General features: G+C 40.1%; 2 protein-coding genes across 7 annotated transcripts in view; one reads left to right on the plus strand and one right to left on the minus strand.

Annotated features, from left to right (window-relative positions):
- C14H7orf50 (chromosome 14 C7orf50 homolog) overlaps positions 1-15084 on the plus strand; it is a 124798-nt gene that overhangs the window by 36362 nt on the left and 73352 nt on the right. Inside the window, exon 1 of one of the 4 annotated variants that reach the window (XM_069029667.1) lies at positions 12097-12182. The exons of the other annotated variants lie outside the window; for them this stretch is intronic. The gene's annotated coding sequence lies outside the window, so the exon portion shown is untranslated. Of the gene's footprint in view, positions 1-12096; positions 12183-15084 lie in introns of those variants that run through there. 4 annotated transcript variants of the gene reach the window in all.
- Positions 4213-15084, minus strand: part of GPR146 (G protein-coupled receptor 146) — a 48889-nt gene continuing 38017 nt past the window's right edge. Inside the window, exons 1-3 of one of the 3 annotated variants that reach the window (XM_069029661.1) lie at positions 11599-11615; positions 10856-11005; positions 4213-8948 (exon numbers count right to left, since the gene is read on the minus strand). In XM_069029661.1, coding sequence (XP_068885762.1) covers positions 7900-8904 — 1005 coding nt within the window. In that variant the 5' untranslated portion in view covers positions 8905-8948; positions 10856-11005; positions 11599-11615 and the 3' untranslated portion in view covers positions 4213-7899. Of the gene's footprint in view, positions 8949-10855; positions 11006-11598; positions 11676-15084 lie in introns of those variants that run through there. The other 2 variants (XM_069029660.1, XM_069029659.1) reach the window with 2 other exon arrangements.

The following is a 15084-nucleotide window of genomic DNA, read 5'->3' on the forward strand; positions in this document are numbered from 1 at the left end:
TTCTGTTGTTGTTGTGTAAGAAATAACTTGAGTGTGGGATATAAGCCACTGTGCTAGTCAAAGATTGCTATTCGGCTGAGCTTAAATATTGGAAGCTTTTCTTTGTGGCATTTTAAGACATTAAAGCCACTTATATTAATACAATACCTCAAAAGTCCTGGGGCAAAAAAACCCTAATTTTTGAGAGGGGCAGCTCTTGTAAGGCTTTTGTTATATGGATGCACAGTTGCCAGTCACTCTGTAAAACTGTTCTTGTGAAAGGCCTTGCTGTTAATTTTACCTGTGTTTAGTCTTACTTGACAGCAAGCAAATTTGTGTCCTTGATTAAAACACTGTAGAACATCAGGCCTTTGATATTAAAAAGGACACCCCTCCCCCAAAAAACTCAAACCACCAAACCCCAAAACATGAGGGAAGTTGCACAGAGAACCAAGAATTGCTAGTTGGAAGAAAGTTAAAGGAATTTTGTGTATAGATTCATTTTAGAATTAAAAAACCTCGCATGGCTTTATTGTATTATATTCCCTGCATGTTTGGTTTAGGAAGGGCTTTTTTAAGTGTGGTTTTTAAAACGGAATTCAGATGCTTCTGCTTATTTATAAGGTACACTGAGCTATGTGAAATTGTAAAATTTGATAGTCTTGCTCTCTCTGCTTGGATGGGGTTAAGAAAGCCCAGGCTGGTGATGTTTATCCATAAGCACTGGTTATTAATGATTACCTGCACCTCAGAGGCCAGTTGTAAATCAACATTTCTTCCTTTTCTCCTAGAACAGCCATGCTGGCTGCTGTGTGATTGCTGCCTTCACATCTCAGGGTTCCTTGCCTGTGGTTCACTATTAGTGATTTTATTATTGGCTTATTGGAGCACTGTTTGTAGTGTGAGTTGTTTTACTAACCAGTATTTTACTATTATTACTATACAGTAATGTTTCTATCAATCACAAAATAAATTCCTCAATACGGGTAAATCATCTGTGTAACTCAGCTACAAGAGCTCAAAAATTGCCTGTATTTCAAAATAACATTCTACTAAAGGGTGGAAAAAAGCTTTTTCTAATGGCAAGTTTTAATAAGAGAGCTGGTCTCTGCATAGCACTGCAGGTGCTGGAATGATTATTTAACTGCACATAGGCTGGACCTGAAAAATTTCAGACTTCTCTCTTAATTAAGTAAGAAATCTATTTCATTGTGAACTAGTGAAACCATACTTAATTAGAAAGAATTACAATACTCTGGAGCTGAATGGGAAGGGCATCTCCTTTGGTCTTGGAGCATCTTGTCAACCACAATGACTAGTAACAGATGTTTCATGAAACAATACAAGAAACATGTGCTTTTTAATAAGTATTTCTTCCTCGTGAATAGTCAGACCTAGTAGCCTGGTTAAATACCCTTCTCTTAGGTTCAAAACTAAAATTAACCCTTGTTGAGATTTGTTTCTTGCAACAGAATTGTCTCTTACCTGCCCCTCCCTCACAGCAGCAGTTGGTTGTACAAGTTGAGGTTAATGTTGTTTCCTCTAAATACTTGTAGCAATATCCTCACTGCTTGCAGACAGCACCAGCTGTACAAATCTGTGTTTAACAGAAACTGGGACTGAGTTGTTGTGTTTTTTCGCCTAAAGATGAATTTAAATCTAACTAATTTTACTGATCTTACTGCTTTGGGGAACTGCAAGAGTATTCTGCCAGTGACCACCAGATGGAGTTTCTAAAACAGCTTTGATAAACCAACACCAGAATTCATTTCAAAATGATCTTTTAAAGGTTTTGGACATAAGAAATAGTGCAGAAATTCTACCTACTTCAAGATAAATTCCAGCTTAAATTTGCAAATTTTGGGGGACTAAAATTAGGCTTTTCAATTCACTTTGTAATTAGTAATTGTACCGGGTTTGCATGGCAAGGTTTGGATAGCAGAGGCAGGGAAGAGGCTACAGGGGTGGCTTCTGTGGGAAGCTGCCAGAAACTTCCCCATGTCCAACAGATCCAATTCCAGCTGACCCCAAGATGGACCTGCCACTGGCCAAGGCTGAGCCCATCAGTGCCACTGGCAGCACCTCTGGGATAATGTATTTAAGAAGAGGGGGAAAAGTGTGCAAGTACTTTTTAAACTAGATTAAATGGATTCACTTCTGGTTATAAATCTTGCTTTAAAGAACTTCTGATAGAAAGAGGGTTGTTTTTTTTTAATATATTTTTATACTTAATTAATAAACACTCTAATGAGAATCTGGTGCTTTAAAGTGTTTTACTGTCATGATTTGTAATTGTACGGAAATTCAGCCTGCTGCAGACTGTGAATATTTTTGACAATTCTTGCGGATGTAATTAAAGGTGCCAGTTCTTTAGAAGGAAAGAATATAAGGAAATCACATGGATTTTCAAGGTAAGGGAAAGACTTGGTGGGAAGAAAGTAGGATGACAAAGGAGATAATAGATCTGCTCTCCTGATGGAAAAAGCATGTAGTCAGCATATGTCAAAGTGTTTTGATATATAATGGAAAACTAAAGGAAGTTCATCAGAGGAAACATTTCACACTTCACATTTGTTGCCATGGCAGTCTGCAGAGCTGGTTTTGTACCATTAGATTGCTTTCACTTGGAAAAGGTATTGCACGAGATGCTCAAGAAATACACAAGGTTTTGCTTATTAAGAAACAAATTAATCTAGGAGCAGACGTTTCAGATCTGTCAGTGTGTTGAGCACTTCACAGCTGCAGAAACTTAGGCATGAATCAATTCCTTTCCGAGTCCCCAGCAAACAGTGGAACTGAGAGTGGCACTTGGGCGGGTTCTGCTTTTTTTACCAGTCCCATGCTGCTGCAGTGAAGCTCACGAGGTCTCCAGCCTAGACACTGAGCTGCTTTCATTTTTATTAAGCAGTGATAAATAGGGCGTTACCTATGCACAAAAAAAAAAAAATTAATTGGATCTTAGTTTTAAACAAGGAAAAAAAAATGGTGTAACTTCCTTCTGAGGCTTGTGGTAGCAGTGTCGAATTTTCTTTGCAACCTTGGGGCCTATTCTCCTGTTACGTAGTAGTTGAATGAGTATTTTCTGTGACTGTTCCAAAATGCGGTTGACTTCTGTGAAGTCCCTGTATTGACAGATAATGGCAGATTCAGGTGCTGTGTCAGCCTGGTTTGTACTGGTGTGAACATCTTGACTTCGTTGTACCTAATCAACCCTTTTTCCTTGCATTTATGTAGTTGTTCACCCAAAAACCTGTGGGCTTGTGAACTTGGTGCCTAGTAACTAACTCTGTTCTCACTGAAAATCCTTCAGTCTGTGTTGTACATGAGGGGTTTTACTAATCCAGCTGAGAAACAGCCTTTTTGTTGGTTGTATCCAAAAGCTCTGTGGAATGAAGGATCAGAAAATCCCTGCTCTGTAGTTGTTCAGAGATGCTGGCTCTCCTATTAAAGTAGCAGAACACACCCTTTAAAACACTGTGTGGAAGTAAGGACATCCTGTCAGATACTTGGCTTTGATTAAATGGTGTAACATTGCAACTTCCACTTTGATAGTTGCCATTTTCATTTATTTCTGACTGAGACTTAAAACTCAGGCGTGCCTTGGACTGAGGGTTTTTTAAAAGAGTTTAGCAATAACTATTTTAAATAGAGTTTGCTGTTAGTTGCTGTCTTTCTACACTTCACAGAACACTGAACGGGAACAAATGAATAATTTTGAAAGTACAGCCAAGAAAATATTTTCATATATGTAGGGTAAACGAATTGATCCACGGGGAGTAATCTTTTGGTTAAGTGCAGTGGTTACTGCAATGAATGTGTTATAAGGTACCTTAGATTCTTAAAAGCTGTGTTTTCTTTGGGATGCCAGAGGTGTGGGTTATTTTATGTTGTTCTGAGAACCAAGAGAACTTCTGCAGGAAACTGATTGTGGCAGCACAAAGGAAAGGAAGTTGTCAGGATGTGGCCAATGTTTGCACTGATCTCCAGGTGCCCTGTTACTCTGTCTCGTTAATTGCAGGATACTTTATGCTGAAAAAAATCAGGGGAGGTATGTGCCTTTTAGCTTTTCTTCCCAGCCAACTTCATGGTGATAAATAATGAGATTTTAATAATGTCAAATTATGTCCTGGAAATTTGACATCCAAATCATGCAATCTGTTATGTTTTGATTCAGTGAAGCCACACAGGTTTAAGCTTGTCTGCAACAGGTTTTTATCAAAAAGAAAGCAAACGAAAAAAAAAAAATCACACATTTTATTGACCACATACACCTGAACACTTTTTATTTAGAGTGTATTATGAGCCAATACTTCCTTTATGAAGCTTTCCAGAAAGTCCATTTCTGTAGTATCTTGACATGATATTGGAGTCCACATCTCTTCATCGCAATAGAACCAGGAATTTTCTAGTGGCTGATCACTTTCTTTAATTAAGTGAAATTACATCTTCAGAGCCCAACAAAATTTGATTCTGAAATGTAAACTTTTGAAACTAGGACCTCTACTAAGTTAGTCAACAAGGACCTGTCTTGAGCTAGCTGTGTTAGTAACACACACAGAAGCAGAGCATGACATTTTTGTTAGTTCATTGATTTGACTTAATTAGCAGTTCAGCAAGAGGGCTATAAGCCATAGATCAACTCAAATATTAAGTTTAATTTTGTGAGAAAATAACACTGTTAATAATGGCACTTAACTAGTGCTTACTTTCTAGTACACATTATATACATACAGAAGCATACAGTACACCTTCCTGTTCAGAGGTTTACATTTAAATGATACAGTTTAAGAAATAATTTAATAAACTCTTTGCAGATTCTTTTTACATCAGTAGGCTGATTTTTATCTTGCATATATACAGTATTTTATTCATATCTATTTAAATGTGTAATAGATAAGCCCCTATTTACAGTCACCAAAAACCTTCAGGTGTTTGAAATGGAAAGGCCCCATTCTTGAGAACTTTGTATAGTAAAGATTTGTCCATAAAAGTTCTTCCTAATTTATGATACCTTGTATTTCCTTAAGTATTTTACTGCACTTGCCCCCCTACTGTTCTTTATATAAATATTGCAAAGCTCTCTCTTTTTAGGATACTGCTTTTTAAGAGACACCAGGTGAGGGTGCTGCAATTAAGTTCAGAATTTGCTCAAGAGAACAGCAGCCAGGCAGATTCATGGCAGTTTCTTTGAGGCAACTAATACATCAAATTAACTTTTAAAGGAGGTTGAGTGGATACCAGTCTTGTTCATTCAATTATCCAAGTTGTTGTATGAATGATTGCCATCACATTTAGTGTTTATCAAGGATACAGACAAATACCCGTTGCAGTAAAAAAGATTAGGAAAAAAACCAGATTTGATACCCCACGGGTAAATTACATAAAAATCTGTCTTTCTATATCTCTTAAATAGCAGCTTCCATTTTAGTACATAAATTTGTTTGTAATGTCCAATCACTGAGTAAGATTTGGATCATGGTAAAGGAGTCAGTGTGATGAAGTAAACATGAGTATTGAATGGTACCAGGTGTGCAAGACCAAGCAGGGATGGGAGAGAAATGAAAGTTAAATAAATTGTGCAGAGAAGTGAAAACGATAAAGAGAAATTATAGAAGAGCCATGATCTGAAACTGGGAGTTTAACACAGAGAGAAAAGAACAGAAATAAAGGCAACAGTTCTGTTAGAGACAGAAAATAGGATGCCTTAAGAGAAGGAGGAGATGGAAGTGAGGAAGCAATGTGGAAGTTGAAATTGCACTTAATGCTGCCTGCTCAGCTGCACCGTTCTGGCAGTGTCCCAGTTCTGAAAGCCTCTATTCACACCAGATAAGCCAGTTCCTCCCTGCTGGAACTCTTCCTGCATAATGGCAGAGAATTTCTTTAACAGATTTTATATGAGAGATTTAATGTGGTGCATTAAGAAACCTCATTTTCCTCAGCTGGGAAGGAGGAGTCTGTTTGCTTGACAGCTGTAAGGAAAGATTTTGTTCTTAAACACTTCTGTGTGGAAGTGAGCCTGAATGCTCAAGATGTATAGAAATTAATAGAAAATCTCACAAAGGGGGGCAAAACCTAGAAAGCAGCCAGTATCATGTATGTCAGCATAGAATCACTATAAATGAGTGTGTGAGCTGGGACACAGTGGTAAGGAACAGCTTCATTCCTTAGCATGGCTTTCATCAACAGGCTAAAACTGAAAACACCACAGAAACAGGTTATTTACTCTGTAGGCTTTAAGGGTTAAAAAAATTCAAGAAAATCTGAAAAGCTATTAAAAAAGTAAAGAGTAATGGAAAGTCTTCCACCAGGATGTTGGTAACTTAGAGATGCTTGTAGATAAAGAGGATAAGCAAAGAAGACTATGGGAAGAAATTGCTTGAAGGGAAAAGGTCTGAAAGGTCTGTTCCTCACATGCTTTTCATGTAAAACTTCAGTGAGTACCTCTGCTGACAGACTAGGACCAGTCACCAGACAAGACTGTGCTCTAAGCAATGGGAAAGGTTCAGTTCTGGTCTTGCTCCATACGTGAAGCTTGAAAAGTCACATTTTTTTAATGAAGTCACGTGGGATTTGAGTTGTGCTGTGACAGATTAAGCAACAAAATGATGCTGCTGTAGCATGTATCAAGTGACAGAAATGTCTTGTGGCCCCACACCAGTGGGAGAATATCAGTTTCACTTCTACCCCCCCTCCTGTCATTAATGCAACAGCAGCACAAGAACAGGTAGTTTTTGGGTCAGTGCTTTGTAGTTTTGTTGTTGTAACTCTTTATGTGCTTCCTGCAGCATGTCTGTGTTTCTTACATATTTCATATAATAGTAAAATTTGGTGATCTGGATTGGATTTCTTTATCCCTAGTGTGAAACTAGACTTTACTGTGTATCCAAGAATCCCACTGGAAGGCTTTTTTGAGAGGTCAGCAAAGAGCTGTTGCTGACTGGGATTCCTGTATTGGGGAATTTTATATGATTTCCAAAACTCCAGTGATGTCCTAGATTAAAGAGAGTTTAATTTATTTGTTGCAAACATATCCCTTGAAAATACAAAATGTTAATCATAAACATATTTATTTTTTAAGATAATTACTCTTGTTACATGAACATATGTGGACCATAACACTTAGCCAGACAATCTTTACTAGTTAAATTCTAATTTAACTTTGTAAATGACTGTGTCCTTCATTTTAAATGTGGAATGAACATCTCTAAGTTCCGTCAGAATTAGTTAATAAATATTTCTGAATTCCTGAAATGTTTTAGGATACAAACAAAGCACTGGGAAATTAAAACACATTTTTGTTATTTGCTGTAGCTAAAAGAAAAATCACTTTACCATAAACATTGAAACAGGTTAGTTTGTGTGAGAAAATAATTTCTGAAAATAGTAAATTAGGCTTCTTTTAGAGGGGATTCAGTGATGGAGAAAGAAATTAAATAATTTAATTTATAATTAACATTTACTATTTGGACATGTATAATTGGATAATATGATCTTCAGTAAAGATCATCTATATAATCTTCATTGAAAAATTCTATTTACTTCATCAAGGATAGCACTATCACTTTGTACAGAAAACAAGGTAATACCTTTTCCTATACAAGATACAAGGTGCTGTGTCTTCAGTCAAGACTTCAGTAAACTGCTTAGTGATTTCTTCAGACAGGAAGATCAGAGCCATGAAAACAGAGTTTATCCTTTGCCACCAATTCAGTGCACGGAAGGTATCAGATGTCACAGGTAGTGCAGCACACAGGCCAGAGCCTCACACCACTTCAGCAAACTACTGGAAAATTAAGACTCTTGCATTCAACTGCAATGGAAGCTCCTTCCAGCCTCTTGGTTGGGACTCTCTAATGTCTGAGTGCCAGCACAGCAGTGTCACAGTCCCAGCACTGAGCACCCAGCGGGGTTGTGTCACACCTATGTCATGACCTGCTGTACCACTGTGCGCTCGTGAGAACACCCTTGATTCCCACAGTGTATCTTTTTAAGCAAACGTCGTAATTTGTTGGGAAAGTTTTTGTTAATGTATCTGTAGAGCAGAGGCATGACAAAGCTGCTGGAGAAAGCCAGGAATTTTGACAAAATCGTGGCGAAGTGTAATATTTGAACAGAATTTACATCTGGAATTCTTCCTCGTAGGTTAGTAAACGTGCTTACCAAGAGAATAACATAATAGGGTGTCCACAGGGTGAACTGGGTACAGACTGTGGCAATCAGCAGCCTGTGCACTGATGGATCCAAGCGCCCAGTGTCCTGATCCAGCGGCGTGGCCTCCTTGCGTATCCGCAGGATCAGCGTCAGCGCGTAGAGAACAGCGATGGCGGGCACAACGTACCCGATGAACACCATGATGGCATCTGCTGCTTCCTGGTTCTGCATCTTGGAACACTCAATTATTTTGGTGGACACGTGGTTGCAGACGTAGAACAGGAGAGATGAAAAGCTTGTGAGCATGGCACCGCCCCAGATGAACCCGCAGACGTGTTTGGTGTTGTACACACTGGACATGTAAGTCCTGGGCAGAGCACGCTCAATGTAGTAGTCCAGACTGAGCAGTGTGGTAGAGTACATGGTAACTAACGATGAGACGTTGAATAAAATAAGAAAGGTAATATAAACTTCATTGTTGGAATTCCAGATGGCCCATTTTGTATTGGCAAGACCTAGCAGGTACATTGGTGCCAGAGTGTTGATGATGAGACCGGCAACGGCAATGTTGACGAAGTAAACATCTGGCATAGTCATAGTAGCTTTGTTGTAGAGGTTAACTAGGACCAGCAGGCCATTGTAACAAAGGCCAATTGGGAAACATATAATGAGGTAGAGTAGGGAAAAGATGGAAAGCACGAGGTCGAAGTCATGGCAGAGATGCTGGTCCTCACTGTTCTTGGTACTGTTGATTAAGGCTTCACAGCTCCACATAGTGATTTTAGCTTTTGTGTCTTCTTTGCTGGTTACCAGCTTTTCTGTAGAGAGAGAAACAGTGAAAATGTTGTTAAAATATTACATTGTAAATGAAATGCAAAGTACTGTGAAGAAAACATTTTGAATTTAAAGATTACACGCGTCACATAACTGATGTAGTTAGTCTAGAAGAAAGTCAACTGTGATTCAAAATTTCATGAGACTAATACATGTTCTGAAGTTGTAATTTAAATGAAACTAGTGGTAAATTAGTTGATACAGGACACTCAACAGAAGTAAGTTGTAAACTATCTTTAAGTATTGAAGTATATATGAATAGTAATACAATTTAAAAAAAACTGTCAAACAGTACCTTGTATATAGCTAATAATACGTAAGGGTAACTACTGAAGAGTGGAAGGATATAAGCTGAAGTACAAATCTTCACTATATGATGGAAAATAGAGATCTCTTAAGATGTTAAATAAGCTTTACCTTGAAAAAAGAGTTTCTTAAGAGGCACATCCAAGGCAGTATGGTGGATGTGTACTGGATCACTGATAAAGTTGACAAAGACTAGAGGATACTGGGAAGTGAGGTGTAAGGAGGGGGAGTTTGGTTTTATTTTAAATAGGTCAGTTTGTATTCAGACTTCCAACCTTATAACCATTTAGTTTCAAAAAAACAATGGACCTCTGTAGTCCAGGGAACCTAATATCAGGGCAGTCTGAGTTTCCAAAAAGGCAAGAATCAGCTATCATTTCCTCTCAAAATAGCTTGAATTCTTTAAAAAGTATGCTACTATCAGCAGTTGTGGCCCAGCCATCTTTGCTTTATCATCAGTAAAGAGAGAGTGTTTTAACTGAAACCAAGTGAACTTCAAAGCAATCGTGTAAAGTCTCTTTCCAAAGTGCAGAAACAAGAAATAATCTCTGAAGTACAACTCAAAACAGGCACAGCCTTAAAATCATGGCTGTTACTCATGGCAGCCCATGTCAGGGACAGTGCAGAGCTGGTGCAGCAGGTGATTTCCCATGTCACGTACCCTGTCTGTCACATACTCCTGTGGTTTTGTGTGCTTCCCTTTCAGCACCTATAGCAAAGTATAAGCACACATACCTGGATTCTCTCCAGAGAGAGAGCAAGATTTAATCAATCCACAGTAAACATTGTGCAATGAAAATGAATGCTACTAGACAACATGCTACACTCCATGAAGCAGATGGCTAAATTATACTGTGTGGGGTCTGTAAGCATACGGGTACGTGACTGCATCTCCCTGGTGCTAATTCTTTGACTCTTCAGCCATAGTATAGAATTTGTCCCAAAATCGTGTCAACTTCCATGTTTTATTTCCCACTGCAGTTGTTTTGTGTGCATTTTTCTTCTAAGTACCATAAGCTGAGCCAGAAATCAGGCTAAAAATACAGTAATTTTAGCCAGGCAAGCAAATTTTTATTCCACTGTCCTATGTTGGATTTCCTCAGAGAAGTGGCTTCTGTGACAGCACCAGAAGTTCTGTTGTTTTCAAAGCTCGTTTTCACCTTTGTGGGAAAACTTGACTTTTTCAGTTCATTTTCTCACATCAGTTCTTCAGCTATATTGTTGTATATGAGCGGACCGTATCATATCTATGTTGTCTTTCCATCCTCATTCTATTTTTGAGCACCAAAAACAACCCAGGTTGTTTTCAGGCAGCGTCTGTTAAGTTTTTAAGAAAGAAAAAGTACAGCTGTTGTTTTTTGCAGTTGAAGGGAACCAAAACTACACCTCATTCAACTGTTATGACTCGATTCAAGCAAAGCAGCAGACTGGAACTAGATATTGCAAATATATGCATTCTCGTGAGTGCAAAGGTGACTAAGCACAGGCATGGATACAATCACATAATTCCATTATGTAGGTTTATCCTTAAGCATGTAGCTTTGATTACTCCAGACTGAGTTACATCAGCCACTGAATAACTTGCCTGTATATTGTCTCAGAAGATCAACAGTCTTTGTTACCAGGCTTTGTATTTTACAGAGCAGGGGGATGTCTGGTTTCACAAGTGGTTTTAGTCATTGCCGCCCTTTTTTTTTTTCTTTACGTCCTCTAAGTGCAGTTAAACACGTCAATTCTGTTTTAATGACAGAAATAGCAGACGATTTGCTGGGTTAAATAGTAATCATAGGGAAACGCCAGTATTTACCTCTGAAATGAGCAAAAATAAAATCCAAAATTAAAAGCACTTTCTCAGATTTTCTTGACGACTTTTAAGTTCCCAGGTGAGGCATTTCTGCCGCTGTAGCCGAAATGCCCCGTGTTTAATGCTCGCTTACCGGCGAAGGCACGGAACCCGCTCGCTGCGCCGTGCAGGCCCCTCAGCGTTTCGCACCCAGCCGTGCCTTTTGTCCCTCCCAACCGCGGCCGCTCTGCCGTGCCCGGGTCGCTCCTCGGAGCCCTGCGCGCAGCACCGCGGCTCGCTCAGTCCCCGCCGCCCCCTTCCCTGCGCGGCCACCGGCGGCTCTGCAGCCCCAGGTTGCCTCCGTTGCATAAGTGAAGGCTGCAGCCTCTTGTTTACGGTGCCCCGGCTGCGGCGGCCCCAGCGCTGCCCGGATCCTCCCGTTCCCAGCCCGGCATCGCGCCGGACGCGCAGCCCCGGCCCGGGCAGGCAGCGGCACCGCGCGTCGCGCCCGCCGCCGGCTCCCACGGCCCCGCAGCCTCTCTCACCTTTAATTCCCGTGTGGCCCTGCCCCGAGCCGCCTTCCCGAGGCACGGAGCCGGCCGCCAGGCCCCGGCGTGGCTCTCCCGGGGAACATGGTGCTGGCCCGGCCAGCGCCAGGCACCGCGCTGGGAGCCGCTGCCTGCGCTGCACTTGTTTTGCCTCTCTAAGTTACTCACAAGTTTCTGCTTGGCTTGGCAGGCGCCTGGCCCCTCCCTTCCCCTGTTTACAGCCAGTTTCAAGAAGCGAGAGGCTGGGCTCGGAGCTGTTGGATCCGGCTGGCTTTGTAGTCCCTGGGTTTTCGGGTTTACTGCTTAAAAGGCACGGGCACGCGGGTTTGGTATGGTTTTGTCATCGGCGCTGGGGTTCTCCAGGGATGATGCAGAGCCCGTGCCATTCTCCGCAAGTGCAGTCAACAGCCCTCGTTCCGGAGCGTGGGCTTTATTTTTGAACTCGGGAGGAGAATGTGTAGCTTTGAGGTTTCATTTTTATAGGCCGTATATCCTGAACAATCAGTATTTAAAAATTCCCGTACGACAAAGCGCACAGGTGCTTGTGGTGCTGGCAGACACGAGCCAGCTTGTAAAACAAGGTAGGAAGAAAAGTTTGTTGAGCATTTACTTTGAATTTGGAGATTGTTTTGGTGTTGTAAAAAGGTGTTATGACATAACCCTCATTTTGTGATGGTGTTATGAGTTCTATTCTGCTTCCTTTTAAAAAAAGGTGATTAATCTCATAGATATTTGCATGCCACTTGCAGTTAATGGATGTGAATGTATATATTTTCCACAACTTTAAAATGGATCACTTCTTGAAATAGTTTTTGAACTGCAGATTGGTGATTCATGCCATACTGAATTTTTTACTGTGGTCGTTCCATTGTTTATATGGAAACTTCTCAAGACTAATTAAAGTTACTACCTTTGAAGTATGTTTTTAACTGATATCACCAAAAACAGAGAGCTGTCTTTTCCAAATAATTTGTCTTATATTTAGAAATTCCAAGGCTTTATTCCATAGCAAATAAACACCAATGTAGCATCCCTTACTGAAAAAATAAGCAGGTGTTTATGAAATAAATACCGGAAAACCACTAAACCTGAGATTAGCTCAGTTGTTTAGAGCATGATGATGATAACACCAAAGTTTTGGGGTTGATCTCTCTATGGGCCATTCACGTAAGACTTGGACTAGATCCTTGTGGGTCCCTTCCAACTCAGAATATTCTGTGAAGTCTAAAAATGGTCATCCCGTTTGTGTTGAGTTACTCTGACTGCAGTTTGTATTTAAATATTCATAACGAATATTGTAAAACCACCTCAGCTCCCAAATGGCAGAAAATTCCCCTGATCCTGTTTGATACATAGTCCACAGACAGAATTGTCTGTGTGCTGTGGATAACTTCATGTTGCAAACTGTAGCATCAAGTTTTTGGGTGCTTCAAAACATTAGAAGGACTTTAATCATCCTAAGTTCACCAGGGAAACAGCAAAGTAGGAAAGGTATTCATGTAGAAGCACTTTTAGAGTGCTCCTACTTGGCCAAAAGCCAATTTCCTTAACACTCCATTAAAGCTGAAGGTGGTTTTATTTAGATAACAACGTGCATGAAGCACTTAAGAAAAAACTTACTGCAACACAGCACAAAAAGTTGAGAGCAATTGGTGGCAAAGATTATTTTAGAAAAGATGCGTAAAATGAAGTTTAAATAATGAGAAAGAAATGGCAGTTCTGCTCAGTTGTATTACAGAGTCCATAGCTGCAGTCAGGCTTTTTCAGACATTTTCATTCATAATGCAGCACCAAGTTGCAGAGCAGGTTGGGTAAGAGTGTGAAGCATGACCATTCTACGCTCGGATTATTTTATTTGACTTTAAAAACTAACCCTTTATCCAGCTGCAGCAATGTCTCTTTGCTCTGCAGATTTTTTTGTTTATACAATAAATGGTTTGTCTACTTGCTCTATTATCATCTCTATGTGACGTAGCTCTTACCTGGTTTATCTGACCTCTGAATGTGTTTTCACAAGCTGTTGATATCATTATAAACTAATAGCTAATAAAGTACATAGCTAATAAAGCCGTTGCCAACAAGGTAAGTCTCTAAACATGCCAAGCACTTGCACCTTTGTCACGTCTTCTTGAGTTCCCACAGGATCTCTTCATTCCTACAGACTGAGACCCAGTGCTGCCTTGGGGGAGGCTGGGCCCTACACAGAGCTTTGCTGGGCAGCACAGATTTGCTTCAGATCTAGGCTGAGCAAACTAAAAATCACGGCCAGAAGTGCTGTTATGTATTTATAAACCATGATTTAGTAGATTGTCAGCACCTCGTCAGGGTTTGGTAGGTGCTTTTTGGAAGTGTCATGCTGAATATTACTTATGGATTGAGTCTTAAAACTTTAAATAGTGGATGATCAATATTTCTGGAAAAGAACAAACCTACAGTTTGTTGTACATCAAGGGGAACAGATTGAATTCTGAAGTGCTGGAGAGTGAAGTGTCACACTGCTGTCACCTCTAAGTCTGGGTAACATGACATTTCTTCAGGCTTACTAGCTTATATACATACCATAGGGATTAACAAGTGACTTGTTGGCTGGATATACAGAAAAGAAAAATGAAATAGCCCAGATTAGATATGAGGGGGAAAAAAATGCAGCAGTGCAGGCAAGTAGGTTTCACAGTGTAGTTTTCTCGTGCAGTTGCTGAGTTGCTGCTGTTTGTAATATAATGATACAGCTCAGATAAAATGCTTATAACATGAGTGGAGAAGAAAATCCTGCTTGATACTGGGGGCTGGGCTGAAAAACAGGCCCCTTCCAACCCTGTCATTTATGTCTTTGTGGTGCAACCGTTGACCAGTTTGGCAAGTGGGAAGTTCGTAATTGATACTGGTTCCATTTGTAATGTGGTTAATTCAGTGCAATGTAAGGTGAGAGAAGGCACGATCAAACAACAAGAATACTTGATACAAAGTGGCATGGAATATAATAAGCCTGTGTTGGCTATTTTAAAAGCAAGAGTAGGTCAGTTGAAAGGGAGCAAGGAGTTTGCCACTCATGGCAAGTGAACTCATGGAAGAGCAATCACCCAACCTTCTGGTCCCACTCATTCCACCCTTCATTAGGCCCAGGTTTTGGTTTTCTAAACCCTTTCCCTTTGCTGTATATCTTGCTTTAGTAGCAGCATAATAATAAATAATTAAAACAATAAACCCAAGATCTTTGACTTACATAACCCAGCTTTTGCCTACTCCTGGCTTGATTCTGCACAATTTGAGTGCTGTGAACCCATTTCCAGCTCTATAGGTAATTGCCTTAACATTCCTTCTATCCATGCCTAAATTCTTATGTACATTTCCTGGTTTCTTAAAATACCCCTTTAGTTTCACATCTGCCTGGCCAGTGTTTTCCTCTTTATCTCTCCCTGATGAACCCCTTACAACTGATGTTGCATCTCCCATCATTATTTGCTCATATGACACACACAGAGT

This window comes from Aphelocoma coerulescens, chromosome 14 (genome assembly GCF_041296385.1).
Source record: "Aphelocoma coerulescens isolate FSJ_1873_10779 chromosome 14, UR_Acoe_1.0, whole genome shotgun sequence".
Lineage (NCBI taxonomy): Eukaryota > Metazoa > Chordata > Aves > Passeriformes > Corvidae > Aphelocoma > Aphelocoma coerulescens.